We start from the raw sequence: 13,367 nt of genomic DNA on the forward strand, positions 1-13,367 counted from the left end.
TCGTTTTCAGCCACACGGGTTATTTGCTGGTACCACAAGCCCGGAATTTGGCACCAGAGCAGCCAGCGGGCCACTGCTCTCACCTGGGGCCTGAGCCACCCGTGGAAGCCAGGGGCTGTGGATGAAACCGCCCGGAGCAGCCTGCGCCGCTCGCCGAGAGCTGCCGAGCCTTGCTGCCTGCTGGTACCCACTCATTTCTGTACGAGAGGACACTTTCGTCTCATGCTGCGGAGTGACATGCTTCACCTTTTGCTGTATTCAGTACAGAGATGGCCAAAACCATTTTTATGTAAGATTTTTGCCGAAAATGCCAGCATTTGAATACTGGATTTGTTTAAAAATGTTTGAAACAGATTTTTAAATTAGAAATATAGGTATTTATTTCTGAAAGCAATATGAAATGAGTGGTTACCTATGTTATGCATCAGAAGAACAATTTTGCCTAAAAATACACATTTAATAGCATTTTGATCACTTTGAAAAATGGAAAAAGGCACATTTTTTCCCCAATATTAGCTTTCTTAAACCTTTTTTCCATGGGGAAAAGTGTTGTTAAAAAATGAGGTTCAGTTCTATCGTTGCACTAAGCAGTCACAGCACGTAAATGGACCCCCCTTGGGGTTTTAAAGTCTCTCTCTCTCAGTCCTCTATACTTACATTTAATGCTATAGACCTAAGTGCATTCTTCTGCTTGCTCCTGCTCTGCAGCCCCACTGAGACAAGACTGAATTTGCCACCCTTGGGTAGTGGGATCTCTTCTACATCACAGCACATTTCTGCTCAGCAGCCTGTTTCATTTCAGTGAAGGTGGCTTGTGCCTTTTCTTTGATCGCATCCATGTCCATATTCTGGATGTTCTGCAGCTGTCCCAGGATAGAGTCTTTGTCTTCTTCCTCCACCTGATCTTCTGCCACCATCTTCTGAAGGTCTTCTGGCAACCCCACATCATCTCCAGCCATCTGTATTTGATTCTCATCCAATTCACTCTGATACAAAAGGAAAATAAAACCGGTACATGAATTTCTGCTGTCCCAGGATTTACTGAGGAGTTTCTTGTTTGTTTGTTTTAGGGAGAAGCAAAACATACACACAGATTTTTCAGTCAAAGTTCTTAGGTGCAACTCAGTGGCTTAACCAGCCCCCATATTAGTGCTTAGAGTTTTCAATGTCAATTACCTTTCTTTAAAGGGTTTCAGCAGTGTCAGAACTGAAGCCCTCAGTGTCGCTGGCCATTTTAGAAGTGTTTGCCCTATGTGTTCACTGTGGAACATGCTCATGCTGCAGGAAATCCACTACAAGTTGCTTGTATCCACAACACACTGCCCAGGCTGCCATCTGTTCTGTGGTTCGGTTGATGAAGCCATAGCTTTAGAAAACCCATGTGGCTACCATTCCCCTATTAATTTGGCGGTGGGTATTTTCAGATATCAGCACTAAGTGGAAGCCTTCCTAAAGAAACATGCATTAAACTTAGGAAATAACTAGAAAAAAAAAGTCTCCATCTTTCCCAGACCACGTCTGAAGTACATCCAGGTCTCTGGCTGCCGTCTCCGAGCTGTGACGAAGAGCAGGGGCTGCCTGGTACACCGTCAGAGCAGCGCTGGTTCATGGTAACAGGGGACTTGGGCAACAAAAGAGAGGATGGAGTTGGGTGTGAGTCTCAGAAAGCAAAGGGAGAGGGAACTGGATAAGCAATTAAAACAGCTGAGATGAGGAAAGCGCTACACACACTTGCTTCCTGCCTGCCTGCCGAAATGCTCTATCGGTGGGGCTATGTCAGTTTCTCAAACAATGGTGATTTTGTTCACATCTTCTGGTGGATCCAGAGCTCAGAAGAACAGGATATTTTGACACAGTTCACACATCAAAGATAAGCATTAATGCCTCATTACATCTCCAAAATGAAGCATGACAGCAGCAAAGGCCTGATACGAATAAGCAGCAATGCTGTCAGCAGGAGGTGCTTTTGAGAGTGAGAGGGGTTTGTATGAATGAACGCCTGCAAAAATGAATGGAAGGACGTATATGAGCAATGTTTGTGCAGTTTCAGGCCTCAGCAAGAACAGGCAAACTGGGAGGTTTGACTGCATAGCCACTATTTACCGTTACATATATTTGCACAGCTTTATATTTCCAATAACTGCACTTCTCTTTAACCCAATTTCTCCCCATATCTCTTATGAACATATGGAGAGGTGTATCACAATTTTCACTACGTGGCTGAAATGGGTGAAGACATCTCTTAAGCCCTTTGGGTAAGGGCTCCTCATATCAGATCTGTGGGAGACAGAAAAAATGTGTGAAGTTTTTCATCAGCAAGTGCTGGTTATTGGAGGAGTGAGCCCTTTTGAAATTCTCCTCCATAGCAGTAGAGGATGATAAAAAAAGATACAGGGTTAACTACTGAAAAAATCTCCCTAAGCAGACGATCACACATCATCTTTTCTTTAAAACTATTTATAATTTAAGACATCATCACTGCATACTACCGTATATTATGTGAAGAGATGCCTATAGAGTGCACAGAAAGGCCACTTTGGCAATGAGAACAGTTGTTCGGCACGTTCTTGCACCGAAGCCTCCTGCCTTACTGAAGTCCGACATGTGACACACAACACGGTTTGGGGATTCCGAGTGTTCTCTGACCACAGAAGAGCACATTCGGATGTAGTCTAAAGCCATACAGTTCTGCCCAAGTCACCTGCTTCTACATATTTAGCATTTAGCCTTTCCTTGAACAGGGTAGGGTCACCCAACAGCAAGCCAGGAAGCACATAAGAAATAAGGTAAAGCTTGTTTCCTCACAAGGAGACCCCCGAGGATTTTCCCCCAGGGTGTTCTTAAAGTCAGGCTAACGCAGCTCTAAGCGCTCAGCTCGGAAAGCGGGACCCGCCGCGGTGCTGCGGACGCGCCGTGCCTGCCAGTGCCGACAGCAGCTCGCAGTCGGAGCACCGCGGGTGCGCGGAGCCCTGCTGTCCCAGTACGGATGTGTGCAGGGACTGTTACTTGCCCAAGGCCAGACAGGGTTCTGACAGTAACAGAGGCATCACCCTGCACCAGAATACTCTCAGCTTGGACTGCAGAGAGCCCCAAAACAGGCAGACCTCATGGGCAGGACAGCCGGGGCCGTGGGCTTTACAAACTCATACAGAAAGCACCTCAAGACCCTGGCAAACCTGCACCAGACTGGATGGCCTATCTCCTGCTGACTTTAATCTTTAGATTCCAGGTCTCTGCAGGCATTCAGCCACCCTTTTAGGATCTCTGAGAACACAAACCCAACATCTATTCTAGTAAATTAAATATGCCTGGCACTGGTCTCTTGCCCCAAGGCCAGCTGGCCTGGAACAACCCACTGCGAGGCTATTGAACCCTCTCGCCCTACCAAACAGGGTGGTCCCATCTAACTGCCTATTGGGAATGCCTGTCCTAACTCCAAACGGGCCCTGGGAACTGCTTGAGGGAGTGCCCAGGCCAAAACTGGGTCAGACACTATCCTGACCATTCAACAGCACAGGCAAGAGATTTCTAGTGCCTGGTAATATTCTTTGACCCTGATAATGCATCTGAGGTAGTCAGGCTCAGATCCATTTTGTTACAGGTGCAATATAATAGAGTTCTTTATACATATGACACACAGGTGTAAGCAGAAAACAGTCAGTCTAAACACCCGTTAATATGAAGGCTGTTTGTAAACAAAAGATCAAGCTCAGACTAATCCATAGGGGAGCCAAACTTTTTGAGCATCACCCTGTCACGTACTGCTTTCCTTACGTCTAACTTACCCTGTCGTAAAATTTACCTACGCACAGAGACCCTTAGGTAGGGGAATCTAGACCTGATCCTGTGATTCACCACCTATAATGCACCAGTTACACACGAAATCAGGGTTCACTTCATCTCGACCTGCAAGTGGGATTTTTGGCAAGCAATAGAGCAGGCTCATGCTGAGCTATGCCATCCAAGGGCTGCAGGAGACTCACAAGTTTGTACAAGGAGCCACCGGTTGGAAACACCGGCCTTCATCCCCCAAACACCCTCTTGCGCCCTCCCTGCACAGGGAACACGTGTGGGAGCTGCCTGACACCCTGGCTGTCAGGGTCCCATGTGCCCCACCACGTCATTGTCCAAACTGCCTTCAGGGAGAACCCCCTTGCCCCTGGGGCCCCGAAACCCCATTTTGGCTCAGCCTCCTGGCATCCACTTTGTGACTCCATCTTTCCACAGATGTTTCACTCTGGCCTATTAAGAAAGCATTTAGATCAGCAAAATAATTCTTCAAGCTTAGCAAACACTTGCTTTCAGATGCTTATCTGAAGCCTGCACGCACTGAAGAGCTTCTCCTGAGACAAGTTTCTCTTTCTGCCTGGCCAATACGCATCCCCCACAGCACAGCTAAAGCTCATGTAATGGCTGCAGACAAGTAAAAAAACCTTTAATTCTGGAATAGTGCTATTCATTCAATCAAGTCCTAACAATATTGCCATCACAGAACAGAGCAAGAGCTGAGATTACATGACTACATCTCATCATGAAAGGGATAAGCTTTCCTTTTTAACGTCTTTAGCAGCACTCGTTATTGAAAAGACACCCGATTGCATCTGAGTACTCTTCCCATCTAAACACCGGTGAACAACAAACATCCTGCTGTTCCGTCACTGAGAACCTTGCAGAGCAGTGCCCACGGAAGTGCTTTGACTGGGGAAAGGGATCCACCTGTGCGGAGCAGATGACAGTCCCTTCCCGAGGTGCTGGAAACTCACGGATCACGAGACAACCCCAACTCTTGGACAGAAGAACAGCACTAATGTGACAATACTCTGACGGACAGCAGTGGCATTTGAAGTGACACAGCGGGTACAATGTGCAGATCAGTGGGGCGAGGGGGTGGTGGGGCCCATGGGGAGAGGCTGCTGTGCCGCAGATGAGGTCTGTGGACCGGTCGAGTGGGCCTATGGTCACATAGATGTTCCTCCTGCATCACAGGCATCATCTCCCCAAGAGATGACCCTGCAGAAGTTAATTGATTACTGCATCCCAGTTCAGAAAAAAGGCAGCAAGTGAATAAAGAGTTTGGTGTAGTTTTGTTAAATTAAAATACGTATATATCTATACACTTCTAAAAAAATGTTTTGTATGAAGGTGATGTATTGAATACTCCAAAAATGAAAAAGTTGTCCATAGATGAAAGGTCTCATGGCTAAAAACATCTTTCTGCCGGCAAACTGAAGTTGACAATTCTGTTAATAGGATTAGGTTCATTAAGGGGCTGCTTTCTCTTATAAATCTAGCCCAGATAGCATGGAGCTTTAGATTTAGCACTGAAAAGGGGGCCCTGCTTAGTTCTGAATTTCAGGCTTTCATTTACAACGCATGCTAGTGATTGGTACTGGTAACATTCAGAGTTTCTATCCCATACTGGGCTACCTTAAATTACTTTCAATTCTGAAAACAGCTAATGCATTATCACAGCTCCGAGAGCATTTTGCTGCCATAATGTTGTATCATAGAGTTGAATTTTTTTCAGGGATACATAGCATGCACGTATTGATTTAATTTTCTTCCTAATATAAGAGATGGTTTCATAAGGGCTGATGAAAAGAAAGCAGACCTTAAACCAATAAATGCTATATAGGTAGACACAAATGCAGAAAAGCATATCCTACAAAATTTAGTCGCAACCACTGCAAATCAGCTCAGCTAAATACATGCTTGGAGCTCCTGTCCTACCTTGGAACAAGCATTCTACTGCCATTGCTGACGTTTGGCCCCAAGGAGCACCCGGTGCATATCAAAGTGAGGCTCCTGCTGGAGATGGGCAGGCGTCCATCGTGTGCTCCTGGGCGCTACGGGTGGCAGCGCACGTGTCACCCAGCCAGGGTGCCCGTGGAGACCCAAACCACTTCAGGAATAGAGCAAGCGCCACAGGCGGGAGAGTTCAGGTCACAGACGGGAGAGTTCAGGTCACAGACACCCCGCTCCAGCGCAGAGCTGGGCGCTCGCGGCTCCAAAGCCTTTGAAACGAGCCCTCTCGGGACGCGGAGCTGGGCCTGGAAGCGTGGTGAGGCCATCGGGAAGCACCGCTCAGTAGCTGGCTCAGCACATGCCTCCAAAGGAAAACAAAGCCTAACGATATTTTACTGCTCAGCTGCTAATTAAAATGCTGGTGTTTAGAGCTTTAGGCCTCCGATCCAATCAACCACTTAAAATCTTGTACTTCATTTTTTTTGCATAATTAATCTTTCTGTAATTAAACCTGCCCTCAGGATGTGTTTTCCTCTTTCTTGCCACTATGCTGAGCACCCACGGACCGGAACAAACGGTATATTGCAACTGGCAAATCCAGAAGAGCACAGTGGACAATCTGCCCTTGCTCCTTCTATCCCTATATATGACACTGGTCATGCACAGAGCTCACACATACTCCAGGCGTTTCCCTTTCTCTTCCAGACAGATATTCTGTCTGGAGGGAACTGGAAGACGTGGTGCATTTCTCTAGTCCTTTTGATGCCAGGCTATATCTGTGGGTGCCCACAATCCCCCAACACATGCACTGCAGCGCAACACCAGCCGCACAGCCAGGCTCCTGCGCTGGCGGCCGCCGGTGGCTCCGGGACCGCGCTGCCCAGCGCAGTCGCACACGCGATCACCCCCGCGCCCTGCAGGTGCCGAACGCCCGCGCAGGGCGCACACGCAGCTCTGCAGAGGGACCTGCAGCCAGAGCAGCAGCACCTCCAGGGAGCGAGAAACGGGTCAAACTTGCGTACAAGTGTGTGACCTTGATAGCCATCTGCGAAAGACCCGCAGGCTAACAACACTTCCATTTAAAGGGGTGATTTGAATGAGAAGCTATAGGTGTAGCAATATGCCTTTGTTTTTGAGGATGACAAACTGTGGCTTCGGATAATTTTTAAAGTTAAATGTCCTTACAGAGAGTTTGTTGATCTGAAATTAGTTGTTATACAGAACTGCATTCACTTCAAATTTGCTTACAAAAGCTTTATTCAACACTGACACATTGGGAGGGCACATAAAAGTAGCTTAATTGAGGTTTCTCCACAGCATTTTTTCCCTTGCTTGCCACCACGGGCCTGTCTCAAAACATTCTGCCATGCTTTAAGACAGCACTTCTTTTCCTTGGAAAGTCACTTAGCAAGGTTTTGGTTGCAAAAACAGATTTTCAAAGTTAGAGAAAAATAAATGTTCCATCCCTGATTAGGAATGAGGCCTGCCTGGTGAAATACAGATGGAACGATTTTATCTAAGTCACAAGGTTGATTCATTGTTCATCCAAATCGTAATTTGCCTTTAGGGTTCAAGCAAATGATTAGGAGTGGTGCAGTATTATAAACATGGCACTAGAGGGCTTTTGGCTACTCACGGTCAGAAACAGCAAACTAACGCTGTAGAAAAAATATAGAATCATAGAAGAATTTTGGTTGGAAAAGATGCTCAGGATCATCGAGTCCAACCATAACCTAAGTCAGGAACTAAACCATGTCCCCAAGGATCTCATCTATGTGCTTTTTAAACACCTCCAGAGACAGTGACTCTACCACTGCCCTGGGCAGCCTGTATGACTTACAATTTGTGTTTATGTTATATAATCCCTTTTTGAACCTAGGCGACGTCGTTAATTTTAAATTGCTTGACCGCTGGTCCTTTCCTTCTGGCATTTCTGATGTTTCAGTGGGAAGTTCTTTAAGCAGCTCAGCACAGACCTTTGCAAGTATTTCAGTACTTGGTTGTCCTTACCACAGAAAATGCATAAGCATTGCTTGCAGGTTCTAGGATAGGTTTTAACATTTCTCAGCCACGTGTGCCTTTGCTCCCAGGTCGTGCCAGGACGGGGCCCGAGGGCCAAGCTGGCGGCACTCGGCTCTGGGAGCTCCTGCAGGGGTCCACATTCACAGAGCACTGAAGGAAGTGCACAGAACCCCTCCACTGGCAAACGGCAGAGCTGCTTAGAACACATTCTCCACAGAGAACCCTTCGCGTCTGGCTCCTCCTGTCAAGCTGGAGAGACTGCACGAGCCTCGGGCCAGAAGCACCACCAGAGGCCCCTGACAGGGAAGGGAACGAGCCCACTGCTCACAGACAGCCAAACCACCTCAGTGTCCCCACTGGTCTGCACACAAACGTGATCGGGGGTCCCTTCCAACTCGGGACATGCTATGAGCAGAGAAAAAAGGGTCTAAACGCAGCAGCCAGCAGGGAACACCACGGCTCCAGCCTCCTCCGTTTCCATACTGAGACGCAGCGGGGACCCCACTGATGAAGGCAATTTGCCCTTTTCAGAACATCAGTAGTCAGTCTGTTTCAAAATTGGGCATGTAGCTAGATGAGATCAGGAACACCAGGCTTACCTTAGGGAGTCTGTACTTTTCTCTCAGATGAACCCTCAGACAGGCTCGCTCTGCTTTTTTCTGTGCAAATGCCGCATCTCTTTCCATTCTGGAAATCAGGAAAAAAAAAATATTCAAGAGAATAATAAAATATGGTCTTTTATACTGAACCAGTTGCTCAGCTGCAAAATGTTACTTATTCCCAAAGGCACAAAAGGAGCGAAATCAATAAAGTGATGCTAACAGGCCAGGCTTCTGCACCCTGAACGTGTTCTCGAAACAGTTCCCTTGAGCCCTGTGAAGAAAAGCCAATACTACCTGTCTGGAGTTTGTACCTGTGCTAACTGTTATTGCTCACTGTAACAACGAATAATTCTGATGAGCAGAACAGAAGAGTTACACTTATTCCTTGGTTATTCCATGGGGGCACTTACAGACACGTGGCTGCCTGCCAGTGCCCCTGTTCTACAAACAGGGCATTCTTACAGGGTAACAACGCACACAATGGCACAATGGCCCTTCTGGCTCAGACCAAGTTCACTTATCCTGGAGTCCCACCTCCAACAGTGGTGGATGCTGAGAGGAAGAATTGAAGAGGATAAGCATCCCGTATCAAAACTGCTCAGCTTCCAAAAACCAGTGGTGTGAAGTACTAGAGTGGGAAACGGGCTCTACCTCATTGTCTTTAATAGGCCTGGACGGTCTCTGTCACCTGTGACTCTTCCTAGGCTTTTCTGCATCCATTTATTGTTTCAGAACATCCTACAGCAACGAATTCCACAGCTTCCCTGTGTGGAAAAGTACTTCTTTTATCTGTGATTTTATGAAATGCTTTCATTAGATTGAAGAACAATTCAGCACATTTTTGGGTTAGATTACTTGCACTGTCATGGAAATTCTATGGCAAAATTTATTTTGTTCCAGTACAGGTATTTTGTTACATAAAAGCTACTTGTAGGATGAAATGCTGCTTTTCCTCTGCTTCCACAAATGAGTGCTTTGGTCTCTCAGAAAAGTCCACCTGAACTGGAAGCCATCTTAAACTTACCTTTCCCTGTCCTTCTCAACCTGGCTGCTCTGCTGCCCACGCCGGAGCAGCTGGCGGCCACAGCCAGCACGGGGACTCCTCCGGCGGCCACAGCCGGCGTGGGGCCGTGTTCCCCAGGGCAGTGCACGTCCCAGCACATCCCTTCGGGTGGCCCAGCACATCCCTTCGGGTGGCCCAGCACATCCCTTCGGGTGTCCAGTGGGGCTGGAGGGCATTTTCCGCTCAGGTACATTTGAGCTTTTCAGTTGTCCTGGCATCACAGGAAGACCTCGCAAAGCTCAGTCGGCTGATCTCCCACCATCGCCCGGGCCCTGGCATCTGTCTTTTTGTTCTGGAGGATCTAATTATCCTGTGGAACACGAAGCAGGTACCAGAGTAGCTGCATGGCAGCCAGGAGCCTGCGACGTGCAGCACTAACCGGTGCTCCCCTCCTGCTTAACCTTCTGTGATGTTGGAAGCAAACTACGCAACTGTGCTGGAAACTGCCAGCACAAGCCACCCATTGCTTTCCACTGTTTCTCAGGGAAACGTATAATACGCAATCTGTGCATTTTTGTCTGTTTAATTACCACAGCAATCCAAAGCCTGAGAAGAACCCAAGGCCAGGGCGGCCATGCAAAGGTCCGACTGCCTGAGCACGCTCCCGCCAGGCCCTGCAGCCTCCCCGCCGCCCGCTCGAACGGCCGGAGCCGGCAGAACGCGGGAGCCGGCAGAACGCGGGAGCCCCGCGCCGGAGCCGGCAGAACGCGGGAGCCCCGCGCCGGAGCCGGCAGAACGCGGGAGCCGGCAGAACGCGGGAGCCCCGTGCCGGAGCCGGCAGAACGCGGGAGCCCCGCGCCGGAGCCGGCAGAACGCGGGAGCCCCGCGCCGGAGCCGGCAGAACGCGGCGCCTGTGGCAGTTTGTGACACGCTCACCGGCCACGCCGGCCTGTGCCGTCCCGAGCTGCTTTCTTCTCTTTGAATGTTCCTATCATAGCTCCAAACTGTACTTCCAGAAGTACTCCCGTACCGCTTCCTCAGTACACGTAACAGACACACGCCGCACTTGAAAACATCACAGAAATAATTATTTTACAAGCTTTTTCCCTGTCCCAGAAGCCCCATTTTGCTGCTCAGCCTCACTAAAGCATCTCCCTGCCAGCAGGCAGTTACTGCTCTTCCAAATACCCCTTCACAAAACGCATAGCAAACAGTCTGCATTTTATTCCAAACAAAATGATACCTATTTAAGATTTTATGACAGAAATGGCCACTGCTAAATACAGAGCTGGATACCTCAAATTCCACTAGTCATTAACCTTTCACCTATAATCATCTTACATGATGGATTTACACAACCATTATGTAATTGACCATTAGATGAACAGATGCATCCGAGATTTAAAAGTCAATTGTTTTCTTTATAATTATGCATTATTTGAACTCCTACACAGTAAGGGTTTTATTTTAACTCTGGTTTGATATTTAAACACAGCAAGTGGTAAATGTTATAATTACAAACAAAATAAAATCGAGATTTAATCAGTTGAAAAGTTCTGCTTTATTTAGTAGATTTTAGAAAAATACTGAAAATGCAACTAAAAAAATAATAATCTTAAAACTCATTAGTTTTTCATGGTTGCCATAATAAACCTGGACAAACAAAAGATTGTGTCTTGAAAGTGTACCTGACACGGGGGACTCACAGGAGAGCAAACCACACGCACTTCAGAATTAACTCCTGCACTATAGGGAGCTTTGTACCTATGGACAAATTTGATAGATAAAGGACCATCAAGGAGGAACGAATCCAGGTTATCGAGGTGTGGAGACAGCAGGAAAGCGTGGGAGAAAGTCACAGATGGGGGAGGAAGGGGAACACAATATTTTATAACTCCGAATTAGTGAACTTTTATTTTGCAAAGTCTCTTTAGCAAAGATCCATCAGCTTTAAAAAGGGAAGAGAGCTGAAAGTTTGACGTTTTCTTGTGTTATTTTTATCTGCAGAGTTATCGAGAATCAGCCCCATACTGACAATAAGGGAACAGGTACTCACTTCTCCTCAACCATCTGCTTTTGATATTCCTCATACTCCTCTCTGGTCATGCCCGCAGCCGCGGCTGGGTCGGAAGGAGCGCTTTCTTCTTTGCTTTCTTCCCCTCCACCTCCGAGGCCCAAGTTCTTTACCTGGTTGCTCAACATACTTTTCATCAGAAAGGCCATCTTCAAGAGAAAAGGAGCTATGAGCAAACAACTACGAGAACGCAAAACCACACCGAGAATGTCTCCAAATCAACAACTGTAGGCAAGAGAATTTCTACAGCCACACCAGCTCCTCAAGGGCACAATGCTAGTGAAACGTGAATGCCAAAACCAGTTTGTCAGCCATAATCTGGATTAAAGAGCGAACTCCTTAATATCTGGAGGCAGATGGTTCAGATTACTAAAAAAAAAAAATCATTAGATGCAGTTACCTACTTTTTATATTAATACCTTAAGCTAATTTTACACACACAATTATAATGTGCAATAGCACTTTGACTTCTTCAGTCGTGAGCCTCTCACTTCCACAGAGATGGAAACATTCCCCGGAGCGCAACAGATCTGAGCTCAAACGCCCGTTGATTAAACGGCCATAGTAAAATCATACAATTCGGGCTACTGAGCAGAAGACTCTCATGGATTTACGGTCAAATGAGATTTGAAAACAAATTCTTCAGTCAGCAAAAAGCCCAATCCTTTTTATCCATTAGTATCTTATCAGATTGGACAGAAATACATTGATTTTTCTTCATCTACTTCTCACAGGGTTGGTTTGTCTCTGAACTCTTTTTCCAAGAGGGGAATCAGGACAAAGCAAACGTCATCTTCCTGCTTCTCGTGGGTTATCACGGCTCTTCCTCGGCTGCCTCCGCCTGCACGGGACACCCCACGTGTTCAATCCTGACCGCCAGCAAGGGGAACCGGCTCCGGCTCCTTGTGTGCCGTAAGCAGCCGCCACGCCTGGTCTGCGCATTGCTTGCGCGGCTCCTCGCCTTTCAAACCTTCACTCGCATCATCGGCCTCTCCAGGTCTATTTAGGTGCAGATCTGCAGCATCTGCTACCTGGATCACAGGCTATTTTGGGAAAGATCATCTGACAGGTCTCAAAAGTTCCTGATTTTGGGTTTTGAGCATTTGTTCCAGTATGACTGACTGCACATGCCTTAATGAAACATTCTGTAATTTTGATTATCTAAATGGTCCTCCCAGCACTCTGATAATTTCACTGAGAGATGGGAGGATTCCAGTTTGCCTAATGCCTTAATCTGTATTAGAGTCTTTCTAATTAAAGCAGACCTGTCACTATTTAAAAAACAAACCAACCAACCCACAGTATTACGTAATCCTGGATTATTTGTGATTAAACAAGAAAATTTACATTTCTTATTGAAATATAGTAACACTCAGAAGCACAGACTCCAAACCACGAAACTACTTTGATATACTATGAATACCGAGGAAGTGTTTTGCTTAAATCAAAACTGATTTTTATAATCACCATGCTCTTCCAGAACTGCACAGAAGCTGCAAGAACTCAGGAGCTCCCGGGTGACAGCAGTTTGGGGAACCTGGAAAAGCACTTCAGAGATACAGGCAGTTTCAGCTCAAAATCAGGTACGTTGTACACTCAAAGCAGCCAGCAAGCAACTCTGTGTGCTGCTAAGAGACTTCGGAGGTGACGCACTACTGTACATTTGACCCCAAGTGCCCGATACTCAAGGCAAGTCTGATCATACAAGCTCTTGAGGCAATTTCTTGCTCTTAGGTTGGAGTCGCTCCTGCACAGACTGCAGCACTGACATAACCCCTGCCACAGAACGAACCCAGGCGGATCAGCACATTTCCCAGCCCGGCGCAGCCGCCGGGCCCTCAGCCCAGCCCCGGGCGCCGCGGAACCCACATCACAAACGTTGGACCCCCTGAGCAGGGGTGAAGTGCTCCAAACGCACCTG

General features: G+C 47.2%; 1 protein-coding gene across 1 annotated transcript; it reads right to left on the bottom strand.

Moving 5' to 3' along the window:
- Positions 1-758: 758 nt before the first annotated feature.
- Positions 759-13,316, bottom strand: CPLX4 (complexin 4). Its single transcript, XM_065859957.2, has 3 exons — positions 11,429-13,316; positions 8,367-8,454; positions 759-986 (listed from the first exon to the last, which is right to left on the bottom strand). The coding sequence occupies exons 1-3, from the start codon at positions 11,593-11,595 to the stop codon at positions 759-761; spliced, it is 483 nt and encodes a 160-aa protein (XP_065716029.1). The 5' UTR covers positions 11,596-13,316.
- Positions 13,317-13,367: the final 51 nt, after the last annotated feature.

The sequence above is a fragment of the Patagioenas fasciata genome, chromosome W (assembly GCF_037038585.1).
Source record: "Patagioenas fasciata isolate bPatFas1 chromosome W, bPatFas1.hap1, whole genome shotgun sequence".
NCBI lineage: Eukaryota > Metazoa > Chordata > Aves > Columbiformes > Columbidae > Patagioenas > Patagioenas fasciata.

Excerpts from the sequence above, each read along its gene's own strand:
- CPLX4 (XM_065859957.2), bottom strand. The coding sequence starts at position 11,595 with ATGGCCTTTCTGATGAAAAGTATGTTGAGCAACCAGGTAAAGAACTTG. Across the intron at positions 8,455-11,428 it reads AAGCAGATGGTTGAGGAGAA|AATGGAAAGAGATGCGGCAT; the intron begins GTGAGTACCTGT and ends CCTGATTTCCAG. Across the intron at positions 987-8,366 it reads AAAAGTACAGACTCCCTAAG|AGTGAATTGGATGAGAATCA; the intron begins GTAAGCCTGGTG and ends CTTTTGTATCAG.